This window comes from Mustela erminea, chromosome 4 (assembly GCF_009829155.1).
Source record: "Mustela erminea isolate mMusErm1 chromosome 4, mMusErm1.Pri, whole genome shotgun sequence".
NCBI classification, from domain to species: Eukaryota; Metazoa; Chordata; class Mammalia; order Carnivora; family Mustelidae; genus Mustela; species Mustela erminea.
In genome coordinates, this window is record NC_045617.1 from 82399196 (window position 1) to 82417385 (window position 18190).

General features: G+C 37.5%; 1 protein-coding gene across 4 annotated transcripts in view; it reads left to right on the forward strand.

Annotated features, from left to right (window-relative positions):
• The window catches only part of ROS1 (ROS proto-oncogene 1, receptor tyrosine kinase), a 145714-nt gene that overhangs the window by 66632 nt on the left and 60892 nt on the right, over nt 1–18190 (forward strand). For all 4 annotated transcript variants that reach the window (XM_032339707.1, XM_032339708.1, XM_032339706.1 and 1 more), the window contains one exon: nt 3805–3905. In XM_032339707.1, coding sequence (XP_032195598.1) covers nt 3805–3905 — 101 coding nt within the window. The remainder of the gene's footprint in view (nt 1–3804; nt 3906–18190) is intronic.

The window sequence follows — 18190 nt, forward strand, 5'->3', positions numbered from 1 at the left end:
CTGTGTAATTAGGACAATAGTTCAGGTAGAATCTGAAAGGAAATACTGAGATGTTAGTATAACCAAAATTTCTCTAATTCTTTCATTTACTTGTCATAATGGATTAAACAAATTAAAATACAGTATGGAGAATTTTGTAATTTGCTTTATCTTGAATGTACCGACACTTAAAAGCATTTTAATTTATGATTGTTTTTAGAGACCTCAGGAATTGTATTGAATATTTTAGAGCTTCTTGTTGGATAATAATTAGATGTTTTATTACTTTCCATCATTTTTGGGTACAGATTGCTTAGATATTTTGTTATAGTCAATCAATTTTGGGTACTGACTGCTATAAAAACTTTGGGGTTCCTAGGCAAATTATTTGACTTCTCTTTGTTTCCTTATTTGAAAAATGGGAATATTAGCAATTGTCCTACTCTTAGAGTTATCGGGGTCTTGTGGAGTAGGGAGGGAAAAAAATGGGACAAGATGGGATCAGGAGGGAGACAAACCATAAGAGACTCTTAATCTCACAAGACAAACTGAGGGTTGTTGGGGGGTGAAGGGTAGGGATAGGGTGGCTGGGTTATGGACATTGGGGAGGATATGTGCTATGGTGAGTACTGTAAAATGTGTAAGACTGATGATTCACTGATGTACCCCTGGAGAAAATAATATATATATATTATATTATATAAATATATAATATATAATATATAATATATATAATATTATATAATATAATATTATATATTATATTATATAAATAATATATTATATTATATGTTAATTTAAAGAAAGAGAAAAAGGAGAAAAAAAGATTAAATGAAATAATTAATGGGAGATACTGAGAATAGTTCCAGGGACACAGTAGCCATTTGATAGTTAAGTCCTTATCACTGTAACTAAATCTGAAAAGTACACCTAATATAGGAATGTATCTAAATACATGTTACTTTCATTCTCTTGATCTTCAACTTCTAGAAGCAATACCTATTTTCTCGAGACCCTGTAGCTATTCATCTAACTATTTGACTTTTGTGTTTCCTGATCATGTTCACTATAGGAATTTAGAAATCACAGGAAAGCATGAAAAAGAAATAAAGCGTTCATACTATTTCAACCTAGGATATTCCTTAAAATTTTTCTTATTTTCAATCTTTTTTTTCCTGCCAGTAGAGATAAAATACACATAATACAGACATACCAGATCATTTGTAAACACATTATGAGCCACATGATCCCAATTCCAGCATACGCAGACTGTAATTCCTAGAGTATTTAGAAGACCTTATTTGCATATACAGATTATAAAACAGATATTTAAAAGAAATAAAGATTTATACACATATCCAGAGATTAGTCATTTCTGTCAAATCGTGAAAACATCCCTTAATTCTACTTTGGAGTCACTTGAGTCTGAATACAGGAGAGTCTATTTTTTATGTATCAATAATAAGTGAGAGGACAAAGCACTTTTATTTTTGTAAAGGCGTATGACAGACAATATTATCTCAGCAGTAACTTTCTGTCTATTCCTGGGACTTTGTCAGTAATCTCCCCCCACTGCTGCAATCTGGTCATTTGAGACATATTCACGCAGGAAAGTTCTAAAATGGCTCTGGGGACTTTTCTGAAAAGGAGTGAGAAATTAGATTACTCAGCATGTTTGGGGAAACACACCATTCCCTAAATCCCCACTCCAGATCTCTCATTGGCTGGTGAGTGTTGTTGCTTGTACAAATCTATGTTCTGGGTCCATGGTTTGATGTCTTACTCCTCTGCTTCCATTAATGCTAGTGGGTTTTTGAAGGTAACACATTTACACAGAGCAAAACTCTCCATTTCACTGTCATTCCTTCATACGTTACTCATAGATTCATCATGGAGTCATGAGATACTCTGCAATCAACAGATACAATAAAATAGACAATTACTTAGAGAAAGAACGGATATTTATGTGATTCAAAGGGAGAATGCGGTGAGATATTCATCACCATTTGATGGTTTGAACTGACTCCTAGCGCGTAGTACATTTTACCACAGGATTAAACCTCCAGCTTTTAGTTTTGATCACAGGGATTATTCCCAAGCCATTGAATTATATTAATATTTAATTATATTATTATTATTAATAATTATTATTAAATATAACAGTGGCTATTATTGTTATTATTAAATATAACAACAGTTACCAATGATTAAATATAACAATGGTTATTATTAAATAAGACAAACGGAACATTCTCTGGCTCTGTTTATAATATGGGCCCAAATGACTGATGCTACGGAATGGGGTAATGACCCAACACCTGAATTTTACTTACAGCTCAAATCCTCTGTTGTATTCCAGAACAGGGAGTTGTAGAATATTCCTTTTCAAGAAATAAAAGGAACTTCCTAATTTGAAAAATTCGTGGGCATGTCATTACAAATAACCAAACAGGAGTAACCCGATTTCACTCCAACTGAAACAATAGTCAATACATTTCTTTTAGCCTGAGACAAGGACATGATACAACTCCGCAAAAGCTGGGGATTGCTAGAATAGAGTTTATTTTTTTATTTGTTTTTATCTTGTGGGAAAGTAGGCTGAGTTTCCTTGAAGACAGAAGGCTGTTGTGTATGATAGCTGGGGTTCCTTGCAGTGATGTGCCTTGGTAGCAGGCCTTGGGGAACCTGTCAGCAAGGATTTTTAGTTCTTGGATACCTTGCTGTAGTCTTTTTTTTTACATTTCTCCCTGGCTCATCATCTTTGTTTTTCTGCTTCAGGGTCTTGTTAAAGACATAGTCGTCAACTTTAATCCTTGATCCCTCTTAGTCCCTAGGTCTGTTCTAGAACCCGTCCATCATTCTGAGGTCAGGCGCCTGGCAATCTCAGCTTGTTTGAAAAATACTTCTAACACCAAAGAAAGAAAAAGAGTTCCCTTGGGTTGTAAATTCTGTCCATGCAGTCTATTTCATACGAGAAGCAGTCTTTCCTCAGGCCTCACCGAGACAATGGAACATAAAATTAAGACAGGCACTATAACAAGAAGACGAGGGAAGTTTAGTAAGCAGTGGTTTTCAGATGTGAACTGGAAATAGAACTTCACATATACACGACTCTATTAAATTATAAAACATAAAAACCCCGTGTGTATTATATTTTTTAAATGTGTCAGGATGTTTTGGTTGTAATGAACAGAAAATATAATTTAAAATGGTTTAAGACTTTGGTTCTCAAGCTTGATGACATATTAGAATTATCTGGAGAATTCAAAAACACACAGGAAATGCAGTTCTATCTCCAGAGATAATAATTTAATGGGAGGCACTCTGGGAATTGAGGGGGGTTTAAGAACTCAGCAGTTGATTCTAATGTTCATCCATGTTTGAGAACAACAGATTTAAATGAAAATGAAATTCATTGGCTTATTTGGCTGGGGTCCAAAGTTATGGCTAGCTTTAGGTAAAGTCTAACACAGTGACTCAAAATTCCTGATTCAGTAGGACCTGAAATGTGGCTGAGAATTTATGGTAAGTTTCCAAGTGATGCTGATGTTGTGGGTCCAAGAATCATACTTTGAGGACCACCAGAGCTGAATTTATAGAAGTCTCTGCATTTTGAGGGTTTTTAGGAAACCAGTGTCTATATCCAAATTGCATAGAACTAGGCATACTCATCTAATTTTTATATTCAATGAAAGGTAAAAATTAATGAGTTTATTGTTCCAAAGAGGATGTTAAAGAGAAATCTATAGTTTAATTGTGACTTATTCGCAGAGGTATCCTCCAAAGATGTATTTGATTAATTTTCTCACCTTGTTTTCTATTTAGGTAATTGCTCTAACGTTAGACCTTAGCAATGGTCTCCTGTATTGGTTGGTTCAAGACAGTCAATGTATTCACCTGTACGCAGCTGTTCTTCGGGGGCAGAGGTAAATAATCTTGAAAACAATTGGTTCAGAATGAGAACGAACTTACTTGACCTCAGTTATGTGATAATGCACAAGAATTCATTTATTCTCCCAATAAACATTATGAATTATCCACTGTTTTTGCAGGCATTGTGCTTATGGGGAAAGATAAGTTTGTAAACAAATACAGTAGACTATGGTGAATCCTATGATGGGGCAGAAACAGAGTACAGTGGAGACACTGAGAAGGATGCTTCTCAAGAGCCCAGAAATGGATGGAAGTGTTTTTTTGTTTTCTCAACGAGGCAGAGTGTATATAGTGGAGTTAGGCAGAAATTATCCCATATGGCACACATGAAAACCAGAGTGGAAAGAAGCACATGAATTATTTTCTCCATCTGTATCCTTATACTAAGCTCCCGGTTCTCTTGTTGGCTTTGCCATATCTTTCCTAATAGCGCTGTTTTTTTTTTTTTTGTTTGTTTGTTTTTTCCCCCTCTAGTATTTTTCCTTTACTCCCCCCTCCACATCTTTGCTTTTTAAAATTAAGTGTAATATACATAATATGAAATCTTCAGACCTTCAGCATTCCAGTATATCAGGTTTGACAAATACATTTTAAAACACAGACCTATCCATCATTACAGAAATTTTCCTACGCCCCTTCCCAGTCTCTAACCCCACCCCTGAATTATGTACTTTTTGTGTCTGGCTTCTTTTACTTGGCATAATATCTTTATGATTGATCCATGTTGTCATGTGTATTAATCTTCCCTTTTTATTGCTGAGTAGAATTCCAATGCATGAACAGACCATAGTTTGCATACCTGTTCTCCTCTTGATGGACATTTGGATTGCTCCCCAGTTTTGGTTATAATGGATAAAACTGTAAAATTACTTATATACAAGGTTTTTTTGAGGGCATATTCTTGGATAAATACCTATGAGTACAATCACTGGGTTATAGGAGAGATATATGCTTAACTTCTTAAGTAATTTCCTGGTTTTCAAAGGGTTTATGTAATTTTACATTCCCCCACTCTCTGCCAGAGATGTATGAAAGTTCTGGTTCTTCTACATCCTCCCAAAAGTTGGCTGTGGAAATCTTTTATTTTATTTAAGATTTTATTTATTTATTTGACAGAGAGAGGGAGATCATTAGTAGGCAGAGAGGCAAGCAGAGAGAGGAGGGGAAGCAGACTCCCCGCTAAGCAGAGAGCCCGATGTGGGGCTCAATCCCAGGACCCTGAGATCATGACCCCAGCCGAAAGCAGAGGCTTAACCCACTGAGCCACACAGGCACCCTTTGGCAATCTTAAATTTCACCATTCACTGTGGTATGTAGCTGTATATCATTGTGCTTTTTAATTTACAGCTGATGATGACAATAACAGTTTTGACTACTTTTTAATTTGTTATTGACTATTTATATATCATCTTTTTATTAACATATAATGTATTATTTGTTTCAGGGGTACAGGTCTGGGAATCATCAGTCTTACACAATTCACAGCACTCAGCATACCACGTACCCTCCCCAATGTCCATCCCCCAGTAACCCCATTACTCCCACCTACCTCCCCCTCCAGCAACCCTCAGTTTGTTTCCTGAGATTCAGAGTCTCTTATGGTTTGTCTCCCTCTCTGGTTTCATCGTGTTTCATTTTCCCTCCCTTCCCCTATGATCCTCTGTCTTGTTTCATGATGAGGCCATTCAAATATTTTTCTCACTAATTGACTGTATAGCTTTTCATTTTTGAGATGGAGGAGATATTTACGTGTTTTGTATATAAGTCCTTTGTTAAATATATGTGTTGTGAATATTTTCTCCCAGTGTTTGACTTATCTATATATTTGTTGGTAGTGTGTTTTGGTGAGCAGGAGTTTTAATTTTTACTTACTCAATTTATCAATTATTTTATGGTTTGTGTTTTCAGTGACCTTTGTAAGAAATCTTTGTCTATCCCAAGGTTGTGAAGGTTTTTTATAATGCTTTTTAAATTGTTTTAGCTTCCATATTTTGATCCATCCGAAGTTGTTTTTTAGATATGACTTTTAGATACTGGTTTTTAGATGTTTCTTTTTTATATGAATATCCGATTGTTCTCGTACCATTTGTTTTTCTGCGTTAGAAAGGCAGAGCAAGAGTAGGGGGAGGGGCAGAGGGAATGGGAGAAATTCTTTTTAAAGACTTTATTTATTTAAAAGGTTTATTTATTTGTCAGAGAGAGAGAGAGAAAGAGAGCAAGCATTCACACAAGCAGGGGGAGGGGCAGGCAGAGAGGAAGAAGCAGGCTCCCCTGCTGAACATGAATCCGCCCCCCCTCAACCACGGGACTTGATCCCAGGACCCTGGCATCATGACTTGAGCCCAAGGCAGAAAGTTAGCTGACTGAGCCACCCAGGCATCCCTTAAAGACTTTATTTATCTCTTTGAGAGAGAAAAAGCACACAAGCAAGGAGGCCAGGAGGAGCAGAGGGAGAGCTAGAAACACACTTTGCTGAACAGGGAGCTCTACTCAGGGCTCTATCCCAGGACACTGAGATACCCTGAGATCATAACCTGAGCCAAGGCAGACGCTTAACCGACTGAAACATGCAGGTGCCCCAGAGAGAAAGAGAATCTTAAACAAGCTCCATGCCCAGTGTGGACCTGACACAGGGCTCTATCTCATAACCCTGAGATCATGACCTGAGCCACAATCAAGAGCCAGATGCTTAACCAACTGAGCTACCTGGGTGCCCCTTCGGTACCATTTGTTAAAAGGATTTGTCTTTCATTATTTGTTTTGGTGTCCTTGTTCAAATTATTTGACTGAGTATATTTGGGTCTATTTTTGGACTCTATTCTGTTCCTTTGATAATTTGTCTAGTCTCATGTGGATACTACATTTTCTTGATTTCTTGATTACTGTAAATTAAAAAGAAGACAAAGTTAGTTAATATTACGTCCTTAATTTGTTTTTCTTTTTTAATATTTTTGTTTTTGCTATTCTTCATCCTTTGCCTTTCCAAACAAATTTAAAAATCATCTCACTAATTTCTAAAATAAAGCCTGTTGGAATTTTTAACAAAGATTTTATTATTTATTTATTTAGAGTGCATACAAGCAGGGGGAGAGGCAGAAGGAGAGGAAGTGAATCTTAAGCAGACTCTGGACTGAGTGCAGAGCCTGGTATGGAGCTTGATCTCAAACTCTGAAATCATGACCTAAGCCCAAACCAATAGTCGGTTGCTTAACCAACTGAGCCACCCAGGTGCCTCTAGCCTGCTAGTATTTTAAATCTCTTATCAGTTTAGGGACAATGGACATCATAAAATATTGAGTCTTCCAGTCAATGCAAATGATGCCTCTCACCATTTATTTAGGTTTTCTTTAATTTCTTCCAGCAGTGTTTTATAGTTTTCAGTGTAGAAGTGTAGAAGTTTTGTGCATCTTTCATTAATTAATCCTTAAATATGTGATTTTTTTGTGCTTTGTAAGTGGCTTTGTAAGAAAATGCTTTGTAAGCATTTTCTAAATTCTTATTACTAGTATAGAGAAATTCAAGTGATTTTTGTATATTGACTTTGTACCTTTATTCATTGCTAAATTCACTTTTCTGGTTTCATGTAGAAAGCTTTAGTAAGGGTTATAGTAGTCTTTTCAAATGAATTAGGAAGCATTCCCTCTGCCTCAATTTTCTGAATGTTTCTATAGCACTGATATATTAATTCCTCTTTAAATTTTGATAGCATCCACCAATAAATTCATCTGGGGCTGGAGTTTTCTTTGTGGAAATTGTTTGATTATAAATTTAATATATTTTAAGAATATAGGGTTATTTAAATTTTTATTTCCTCTTGAATCAGTTTTGATAATTCATGTTTGTTAAGGAATCTATCCATTTTGAATGAGTTGTTAAATTAAATTTAATAATAGTCCCATGTTATCACTTTAATGTTTATAAGGTCTGTAGTGATGTCCTCCTATAGCTCTGATATTTGTACTTTTTTTCTTGATCACTCCTCTTAAGGATTTATCAAATTTATCAATCTTTTTAAAGAACTATCTTCTAGTTATATTTTGATTTTTCTCTATGTTTTTCCATTTTTCTATTTCACTCCTTTCCAGTATTATTTTTCTGTTTTTTCTTTTACTTATTTTAGGTATAACTTCCTCTTATACTTCCAGTTTTTTAAGATGAAAGGAGAAGTCATTGTGTTCAAATCATTCCACTAATATTTTTATAATATTGACATTTAAAGCTGTGAGTTTGTTTTAAAGACCGTGTTAGTTGTATTCTATAAATTTTAGTATGCTGTGTTTTATTATCATTGATTTCAAAATATTTTCTAATTTCCCGTATTAGTTTTCTCTGACCCATGTATTTTTAAAATGTATGTTGCTTAGTTTTCACATATTTTGGGATTATTTAGGTATTATTTCTATTAATTTCTAATTTAATGTCATTATGGCCAAAGAACATATTCCATATAATTTCAGTCTTTTGACATTTATTTAGGCTTATTTTATGGCCCACCATTGGGTATGTCATGGTGAATGTTCCATGTGTACTAGAGAAGAATATTTATTCTACTTTTGTTTGGTATAGTAGTCTATAACCGTCAAGTACATAAATTGGTTGACAGCATAGTTAAAATATTTGTATCTACTGGTATTATCTGTCACTGAGAAAGAGGTGTTACAGTCTTCAACTATGTAGATTTGCCTGTAGTTCTCTTTAGTTGATGTGTCTGGGTGATTTGTGTTTATATTGTTATTTATATACTTGATTATATTGCCTTTTATCATGATAAAATACCCTCATTAATATATAGTATTACTCTTCATCTTAGGGAACACCCTTTCTGATAATCGCTATAGCTCAGCAGCTTTCTTAAGCTTAGTGCTTATATGGTACATCTCTATCCATCCCTTTACTTTCATTTAGCTTTGTCTTTATGTTTAAAATATGTTTCTTGTAACCAACATATAGGGGTTTTTTTAAAAATAATTTTTTATTTTTTATAAACATATATTTTTATCCCCAGGGGTACAGGTCTGTGAATCGCCAGGTTTACACACTTCACAGCACTCACCAAAGCACATACCCTCCCCAATGTCCATAACCCCACCTCCCTTCTCCCAACCCGCCTCGCCCCCAGCAACCTTCAGTTTGTTTTGTGAGATTAAGAGTCACTTATGGGGGACGTCTGGGTGGCTCAGTTGGTTAAGCAGCTGCCTTCGGCTCAGGTCATGATCCCAGCGTCCTGGGATCGAGTCCCACATCGGGCTCCTTGCTCGTCAGGGAGCCTGCTTCTCCCTCTGCCTCTGCCTGCCATTCTGTCTGCCTGTGCTCGCTCGCTCTCTCTTTCTGATAAATAAATAAAATCTTAAAAAAAAAAAAAGAGTCACTTATGGTTTGTCTCCCTCCCAATCCCATCTTGTTTCATTGATTCTTCTCCTACCCACTTAAGCCCCCATGTTGCATCACCACTTCCTCATATCAGGGAGATCATATGATAGTTGTCTTTCTCCGCTTGACTTATTTCGCCAAGCATGATACGCTCTAGTTCCATCCATGTTGTCGCAAATGGCAAGATTTCATTTCTTTTGATGGCTGCATAGTATTCCATTGTGTATATATACCACATCTTCTTGATCCATTCATCTGTTGATGGACATCTAGGTTCTTTCCATAGTTTGGCTATTGTGGACATTGCTGCTATAAACATTCGGGTGCACGTGTCCCTTCGGATCACTACGTTTGTATCTTTAGGGTAAATACCCAGTAGTGCAATTGCTGGGTCATAGGGCAGTTCTATTTTCAACATTTTGAGGAACCTCCATGCTGTTTTCCAGAGTGGCTGCACCAGCTTGCATTCCCACCAACAGTGTAGGAGGGTTCCCCTTTCTCCGCATCCTCGCCAGCATCTGTCATTTCCTGACTTGTTGATTTTAGCCATTCTGACTGGTGTGAGGTGATATCTCATTGTGGTTTTGATTTGTATTTCTCTGATGCCGAGTGATATGGAGCACTTTTTCATGTGTCTGTTGGCCATCTGGATGTCTTCTTTGCAGAAATGTCTGTTCATGTCCTCTGCCCATTTCTTGATTGGATTATTTGTTCTCTGGGTGTTGAGTTTGCTAAGTTCTTTATAGATTTTGGACACTAGCCCTTTATCTGATATGTCATTTGCAAATATCTTCTCCCATTCTGTCAGTTGTCCTTTGGTTTTGTTAACTGTTTCCTTTGCTGTGCAAAAGCTTTTGATCTTGATGAAATCCCAATAGTTCATGTTTGCCCTTGCTTCCCTTGCCTTTGGCGATGTTCCTAGGAAGATGTTGCTGCGGCTGAGGTCGAAGAGGTTGCTGCCTGTGTTCTCCTCAAGGAGTTTTATGGATTCCTTTCGCACATTGAGGTCCTTCATCCATTTTGAGTCTATTTTCGTGTGTGGTGTAAGGAAATGGTCCAATTTCATTTTTCTGCATGTGGCTGTTCAATTTACCAGCACCATTTATTGAAGAGGCTGTCTTTTTTCCATTGGACATTCTTTCCTGCTTTGTCGAAGATTAATTGACCATAGAGTTGAGGGTCTATTTCTGGGCTCTCTATTCTGTTCCATTGATCTATGTGTCTGTTTTTGTGCCAGTACCATGCTGTCTTGATGATGACAGCTTTGTAATAGAGCTTGAAGTCTGGAATTGTGATGCCACCAACGTTGGCTTTCTTTTTCAATATCCCTTTGGCTATTAGAGGTCTTTTCTGGTTCCATATGAATTTTAGAATTGTTTGTTCCATTTCTTTGAAAAAGATGGATGGTACTTTGATAGGAATTGCATTAAATGTGTAGATTGCTTTAGGTAGCATAGACATTTTCACAATATTTATTCTTCCAATCCAGGAGCATGGAACATTTTTCCATTTCTTTGTGTCTTCCTCAATTTCTTTCATGAGTACTTTATAGTTTTCTGAGTATAGATTCTGTGCCTCTTTGGTTAGGTTTATTCCTAGATATCTTATGGTTTGGGGTGCAATTGTAAATAGGATTGACTCCTTAATTTCTCTTTCTTCTGTCTTGTTCTTGGTGTAGAGAAATGCAACTGATTTCCGTGCATTGATTTTATATCCTGACACTTTACTGAATTCCTGTACAAGTTCTAGCAGTTTTGGAGTGGAGTCTTTTGGGTTTTCCACATATAGTATCATATCATCTGTGAAGAGTGATAATTTGACTTCTTCTTTGCCCATTTGTATGCCTTTAATTTCCTTTTGTTGTCTGGTTGCTGAGGCTAGGACCTCTAGTACTATGTTGAATAGCAGTGGTGATAATGGACATCCCTGTCGTGTTCCTGACCTTAGCGGAAAAGCTTTCAGTTTTTCTCCATTGAGAATGATATTTGCGGTGGGTTTTTCATAGATGGCTTTGATGATATAGAGGTATGTGCCCTCTATCCCTACACTTTGAAGAGTTTTGATCAGGAAGGGATGCTGTACTTTGTCAAATGCTTTTTCAGCATCTATTGAGAGTATCATATGGTTCTTGTTCTTTCTTTTATTGATGTGTTGTATCACATTGACTGACTTGCGGATGTTGAACCGAACTTGCAGCCCTGGAATAAATGCCACTTGGTCGTGGTGAATAATCCTTTTAATGTACTGTTGAATCCTATTGGCTAGTATTTTGGTGAGAATTTTCGCATCTGTGTTCATCAAGGATATTGGTCTATAGCTCTCTTTTTTGATGGGATCCTTGTCTGGTTTTGGGATCAAGGTGATGCTGGCCTCATAAAATGAGTTTGGAAGTTTTCCTTCCATTTCTATTTTTTGGAACAGTTTCAGGAGAATAGGAATTAGTTCTTCTTTAAATGTTTGGTAGAATTCCCCCAGGGAAGCCGTCTGGCCCTGGGCTTTTGTTTGTTTGGAGATTTTTGATGACTGTTTCAATCTCCTTACTGGTTATGGATCTGTTCAGGCTTTCTACTTCTTCCTGGTTCAGTTGTGGTAGTTTATATGTTTATAGGAATGCATCCATTTCTTCCAGATTGTCAAATTTATTGGCGTAGAGTTGCTCATAGTATGTTCTTATAATAGTTTGTATTTCTTTGGTGTTAGTTGTGATCTCTCCTCTTTCATTCATGATTTTATTTATTTGGGTCCTTTCTCTTTTCTTTTTGATAAGTCTGGCCAGGGGTTTATCAATTTTATTAATTCTTTCAAAGAACCAGCTCCTGGTTTCGTTGATTTGCTCTATTGTCTTTTTGGTTTCTATTTCATTGATTTCTGCTCTGATCTTTATGATTTCTCTTCTCCTGCTTGGCTTAGGGTTTCTTTCTTGTTCTTTCTCCAGCTCCTTTAGGTGTAGGGTTAGGTTGTGTACCTGAGACCTTTCTTGTTTCTTGAGAAAGGCTTGTACCGCTATATATTTTCCTCTCAGGACTGCCTTTGTTGTGTCCCACAGATTTTGAATCGTTGTATTTTCATTATCATTTGTTTCCATGATTTTTTTCAATTCTTCTTTAATTTCCCGGTTGACCCATTCATTCTTTAGAAGGATGCTGTTTAGTCTCCATGTATTTGGGTTCTTTTCAAACTTCCTTTTGTGGTTGAGTTCTAGCTTTAGAGCATTGTGGTCTGAAAATATACAGGGAATGATCCCAATCTTTTGATACCGGTTGAGTCCTGCTTTAGGACCGAGGATGTGATCTATTCTGGAGAATGTTCCATGTGCACTAGAGAAGAATGTGTATTCTGTTGCTTTGGGATGAAATGTTCTGAATATATCTGTGATGTCCATCTGGTCCAGTGTGTCGTTTAAGGCCTTTATTTCCTTGCTGATCTTTTGCTTGGATGACCTGTCCATTTCAGTGAGGGGAGTGTTAAAGTCCCCTACTATTATTGTATTATTGTTTATGTGTTTCTTTGATTTTGTTATTAATTGGTTTATATAGTTGGCTGCTCCCACGTTGGGGGCATAGATATTTAAAATTGTTAGATCTTCTTGTTGGACAGACCCTTTGAGTATGATATAGTGTCCTTCCTCATCTCTTATTATAGTCTTTGGCTTAAAATCTAATTGATCTGATATAAGGATTGCCACTCCTGCTTTCTTCTGATGTCCATTAGCATGGTAAATTCTTTTCCACCCCCTCACCTTAATTCTGGAGGTGTCTTCGGGCTTAAAATGAGTTTCTTGGAGGCAACATATAGATGGGTTTTGTTTTTTTATCCATTCTGATACCCTGTGTCTTTTGACAGGGGCATTTAGCCCATTAACATTCAGGGTAACTATTGAGAGATATGAATTTAGTGCCATTGTATTGCCTGTAAGGTGACTGTTACTGTATATGGTCTCTGTTCCTTTCTGATCTATCACTTGTAGGCTCTCTCTTTGCTTAGAGGACCCCTTTCAATATTTCCTGTAGAGCTGGTTTGGTGTTTGCAAATTCTTTCAGTTTTTGTTTGTCCTGGAAGCTTTTAATCTCTCCTTCTATTTTCAATGATAGCCTAGCTGGATATAGTATTCTTGGCTGCATGTTTTTCTCGTTTAGTGCTCTGAAAATATCATGCCAGCTCTTTCTGGCCTGCCAGGTCTCTGTGGATAAGTCAGCTGCCAATCTAATATTTTTACCATTGTATGTTACAGACTTCTTTTCCCGGGCTGCTTTCAGGATTTTCTCTTTGTCACTGAGACTTGTAAATTTTATTATTAGGTGATGGGGTGTGGGCCTATTCTTATTGATTTTGAGGGGCGTTCTCTGAACCTCCTGAATTTTGATGCTCATTTCCTTTGCCATATTGGGGAAATTCTCCCCAACAATTCTCTCCAGTATACCTTCTGCTCCCCTCCTTCTTTCTTCTTCTTCTGGAATCCCAATTATTCTAATGTTGTTTCGTCTTATGGTGTCACTTATCTCTCGAATTCTCCCCTCGTGGTCCAGTAGCTGTTTGTCCCTCTTTTGCTCAGCTTCTTTATTCTCTGTCATTTGGTCTTCTATATCACTAATTCTTTCTTCTGCCTCATTTATCCTAGCAGTGAGAGCCTCCATTTTTGATTGCACCTCATTAATAGCTTTTTTGATTTCAACTTGGTTAGATTTTAGTTCTTTTATTTCTCCAGAAAGGGCTTTTATATCTCTCGAGAGGGTTTCTCTAATATCTTCCATGCCTTTTTCGAGCCCGGCTAGAACCTTGAGAATTGTCATTCTGAACTCTAGATCTGACATATTACCAATGTCTGTATTGATTAGGTCCCTAGCCTTCGGTACTGCCTCTTGTTCTTTTTTTTGTGTTGAATTTTTCCGTCTTGTCATTTTGTCCAGATAAGAGTATATGAAGGAGCAAGTAAAATACTAAAAGGGTGGCCACAACCCCAGGAAAATATGCTTTAACCAAATTAGAAGAGATCCCAAATCGTGAGGGGGGAGAAAGGGGATAAAAAGAGGTTCAAAAAGGAAGAAAGAAAAAAAAAGAAAAAAGAAAAAAAAGAAAAGAAAAGAATTAAAAAAAAGAAAACGAATAAAGAAAAATATAAAAAAGAAAAAATATATATATATTAGATAAACTAGTTAAAAAACGTTAAAAAAGAAAAGGGTAAAAGTTAAAAAAGAAATTTTACCTGAAGGCGAGTAAAAAAAAATGAAAAAGAAAAAAATTAAATTAACTGCAAGACTAAAAAAAATCACAGGGAGAAAGCCATGAGTTCCGTGCTTTGCTTTCTCCTCCTCTGGAATTCTGCTGCTCTCCTTGGTATTGAAACTGCACTCCTTGGTAGGTGAACTTGGTCTTGGCTGGATTTCTTGTTGATCTTCTGGGGGAGGGGCCTGTTGTAGTGATTCTCAAGTGTCTTTGCCCCAGGCGGAATTGCACAGCCCTTACCAGGGACCGGGCTGAGTAATCCACTCGGGTTTACTTTCAGGAGCTTTTGTTCCCTGAGCGCTTTCCGTAGAGTTCAGGAGGACGGGAATACAAATGGCGGCCTCCTGGTCTCCGGCCGGAGGAGCCGAGAGCCCGGGGCCCCACTCCTCAGTGTGCCCTCAGAAAACAGCGCCCAGTTACTCCCGTCTGCCTGACCTCCGGCTGCGATCCGAGCTCACTGAGCCTGTGGCTGGTTCAAGGTAACCCCGAGCTGCGAGCTTACTGTTGGCTCTGTCTCTGTAGCCGGCTTCCTGTTCCAATACCCGCAAGCTCTGTGACACTCAAACACCCCCGATCCTTCTGTGACCCTGCAGGACCTGAGGCCACGCTGATCCCGAGTGGGCTTCGCCCAGGTTTAGCCTCTGGAGCAATGTCCTTCAGTGGAACAGAGTTTTAAAAGTCCTGATTTTGTGCTCTGTTGCTCCACCGCTTGCCAGGAGCTGGCCCCTCCCCCCAGGGTCTATCTTTCCGTCGCTTTGGATTCACTTCTCCGCCAGTCCTACCTTTCAGAAAGTGGTTGTTTTTCTGTTTCCAGAATTGCTGTTCTTCTTCTCTTCGATCTGCTGATGGATTTGCAGGTGTTTGCAATCTTTAGATAAGCTATCTAGCTGATCTCCTGCTAGCTGAAGTAGTCTCAGCCTGCTACTTCTCCGCCATCTTGACTCCCTCCCAATAATTTATTTTTGCTTTTATTTCCCTCGCCTCAGGAGCCATATCTAGAAAAATGTTGCTATGGCCAATGTCAGAGAAATTACTGCTTGTGCTCTTTTCTAGGATTTTTATGGTTTTATGTCTCACATTTAGGTCTTTAATCTATTGTGAATTTGTGTATGGTGTAAGAAAGTGGTCCAGTTTCATTCTTTTGCATGTACCTGCTCTAGGGTAGAGTTTTCTAATATTGGGTTCTTGGATCCCAGGGAGTTTGGAGGGCTTCTGGATGTGTATGAGTACTCTGAATTTGAGAATCCATACTTTTCATCAATTTTCAGGGAGCCTAATCTTAAAAAGGCAAAGAACTCCTGCTACATGAAGACAATGACAAGACTACTTTTAGATTAAAAGATTCATTTTTTTGGTTACTGGAAAAACTCATAATCATAGAGACAATGAAAAAGGAATATACACATCTGAATATGTATACAAACATATAGTGTATATAAGCAAATACACAACAATCTGAGTAACCAAGTTTTTCATATCTACTATGGCATACAGCTTTGGCTTTTTTCCTGCCTGTGAGCCACAGAAAACTGGTTGTTCCTTTCCTTGGAAATGTAAGGTACTGGTAATCTGATTGCCAAAAGAATCTAAGATAATATATTTAAAATGATAGTGTCCTGAAGGATTATGATTCATTCTGTGTCTGTACATCCTGGAGGACTGGTTAGCTGGTGTTTGATGAGAGCCCAGCTCCTGGAGCGTCCAGAGAATTGATATCATTGAACAGGTAGAGAAAAGAGGTTTCTCCTTTAAAAATACATTTCCTCATCTAAAGGTTAATAATGTTTCTGTGTATGCTTTCACAATCAAGTACAGCAGTGCTTGGCCATGGATAGGCACTTTTGCCCTCCAAATAAGTCTTGCCTTTTTTATCATATCAGGAAATAAAAGTTGTACAGAAAGAGAGGGATTCCAGAACATCTTACAAGTAAAGAGTTTTTTCTTATATATAGCCTAGATTCCTTCTTCAACATTTTAAGTTCCTTTTCTTTAGTTTAGCTCATCACTAATAAAAATATAAAGTGAACCACATATGTAACTGTAAATTTCCTGGTTGACTCATTGAAAAAAGTAAAAAGATACAGGTAAATTATTAATTCATATTAGTTCTTGAATATCCAGAGTGTATTTTACATATACAGCACATCTCAGCTTGTACATTAAGTTCTCATAGGAAATACTTGATCTGTGTTGAGATTTTATAAAATTTACAGTTTAAAAAGTTGGTTTATATGCCCGTTTTTCAAATACTTAAATTTTTTCTAATAAATCAAACATATGATTCATAATATATGAGTCAAATATTAGTTTTAAAACTTAACCTAAATTAATTGAAATTAAATAACACAAAAAATTCAGTTCCTCAGTCATATTCAGTATTCAGTAGTCACATGTGGTTTGTAGCTAGTACGCTGGGCAGTCACAGCTCTGGCTTGTAGTAAAGATGAGATGAACTGTTGGCTGCGACTCAGTATATTCTGAACTCAACAACCTTAGTGGAGCTACTCTCGAAATCGTGCTTCCCTCTTCTATGTCCGTCCATTCCCTTCAGTTTATAAAAGAATGAATCAGTTACAAGTATAACAACATATCTGACTTGGAAGTTCAAGAAGGTGCCCCTATCAAAAGTTCAGATGTATTTAGTTATGTCAGGACTGATTACGTTACTCCAAAGGAGCCAACGCCCTTGCTGTTCCCTCTGCCTGATACGTTCCCAGCTTCAGTTCCTTTGGTTAACTGGTATTTCATCTGCATGGATCAGTTTAAATATTGTTCTTTAAGAAACACTTTTTCTGACCAGACCCTAGTAGGTATCCTTGTTCAGGAACCCACTCCACCTTTCTTCTTACAGTGCTGTTCAGCAGGGCTGTTGTTTGCTCATCTTCTACCAGACTGCCTTTTCTGCTAGCCTGTGCATGCTGTGAGGGCGGGGATTGTATTTGTTTTATTTACCACTGCATTCCTGGTGACTAACAGAGAACTAGGCACAGATCATTTGTTGCATGGATGAGTGAATGAATGAACCTTCAGCCTACTAGCCTCCGCTGACCTCCATACACAACTTCATAGTATCATGGAAGAATCTGTCTTTTTATGACTTTCCTGTTGAGCCTTGATTTAAATCCAGCTTCACTTATTGCTGAAGACCGAAGGGTTTAAAATTTCAGGTGGAAGGAAGCCCCATACTGACCTCCTGAAAGTGAAGAGGTTTTGCTACATTGTGCTGTGAACATTGGAGGTCAAGAATTTCCTGGTTAGCTCAGGAGATTTTTACAGGGGAGGAGACATCAGCTGGATATGAGGGGCAATCTAAGCCAGTAGCAACTGAGGGGTATCCAGTCTCACCCAACGGGGAAATCTGTCCTGGGGATTATTTTGGGAATGTTGAAACAAAGAACCTGGTGAGCAAAACTAACACAAATGAGTTCACAGGATACAGGCTGTAGCAGCTCTCTGGGTGGTCCAGAGGAGGCTAGCCTCTTCAGACCACATACATCCCACTTGGTGAGGTTCCTTCCATTTGGAGTTTGGTTTTATGTATTACACAAGGTTGCTGGAAAGTTCTAATGAGAAATAGAAATAACAAGGTATAAAATTAGACTAGTGGTTGAAAGTCCAAAAAACGAATCAGATACTGTTTTCATAACTGTGTAGGTATAAATAGAGTATCTTACTAGAAAAAGGA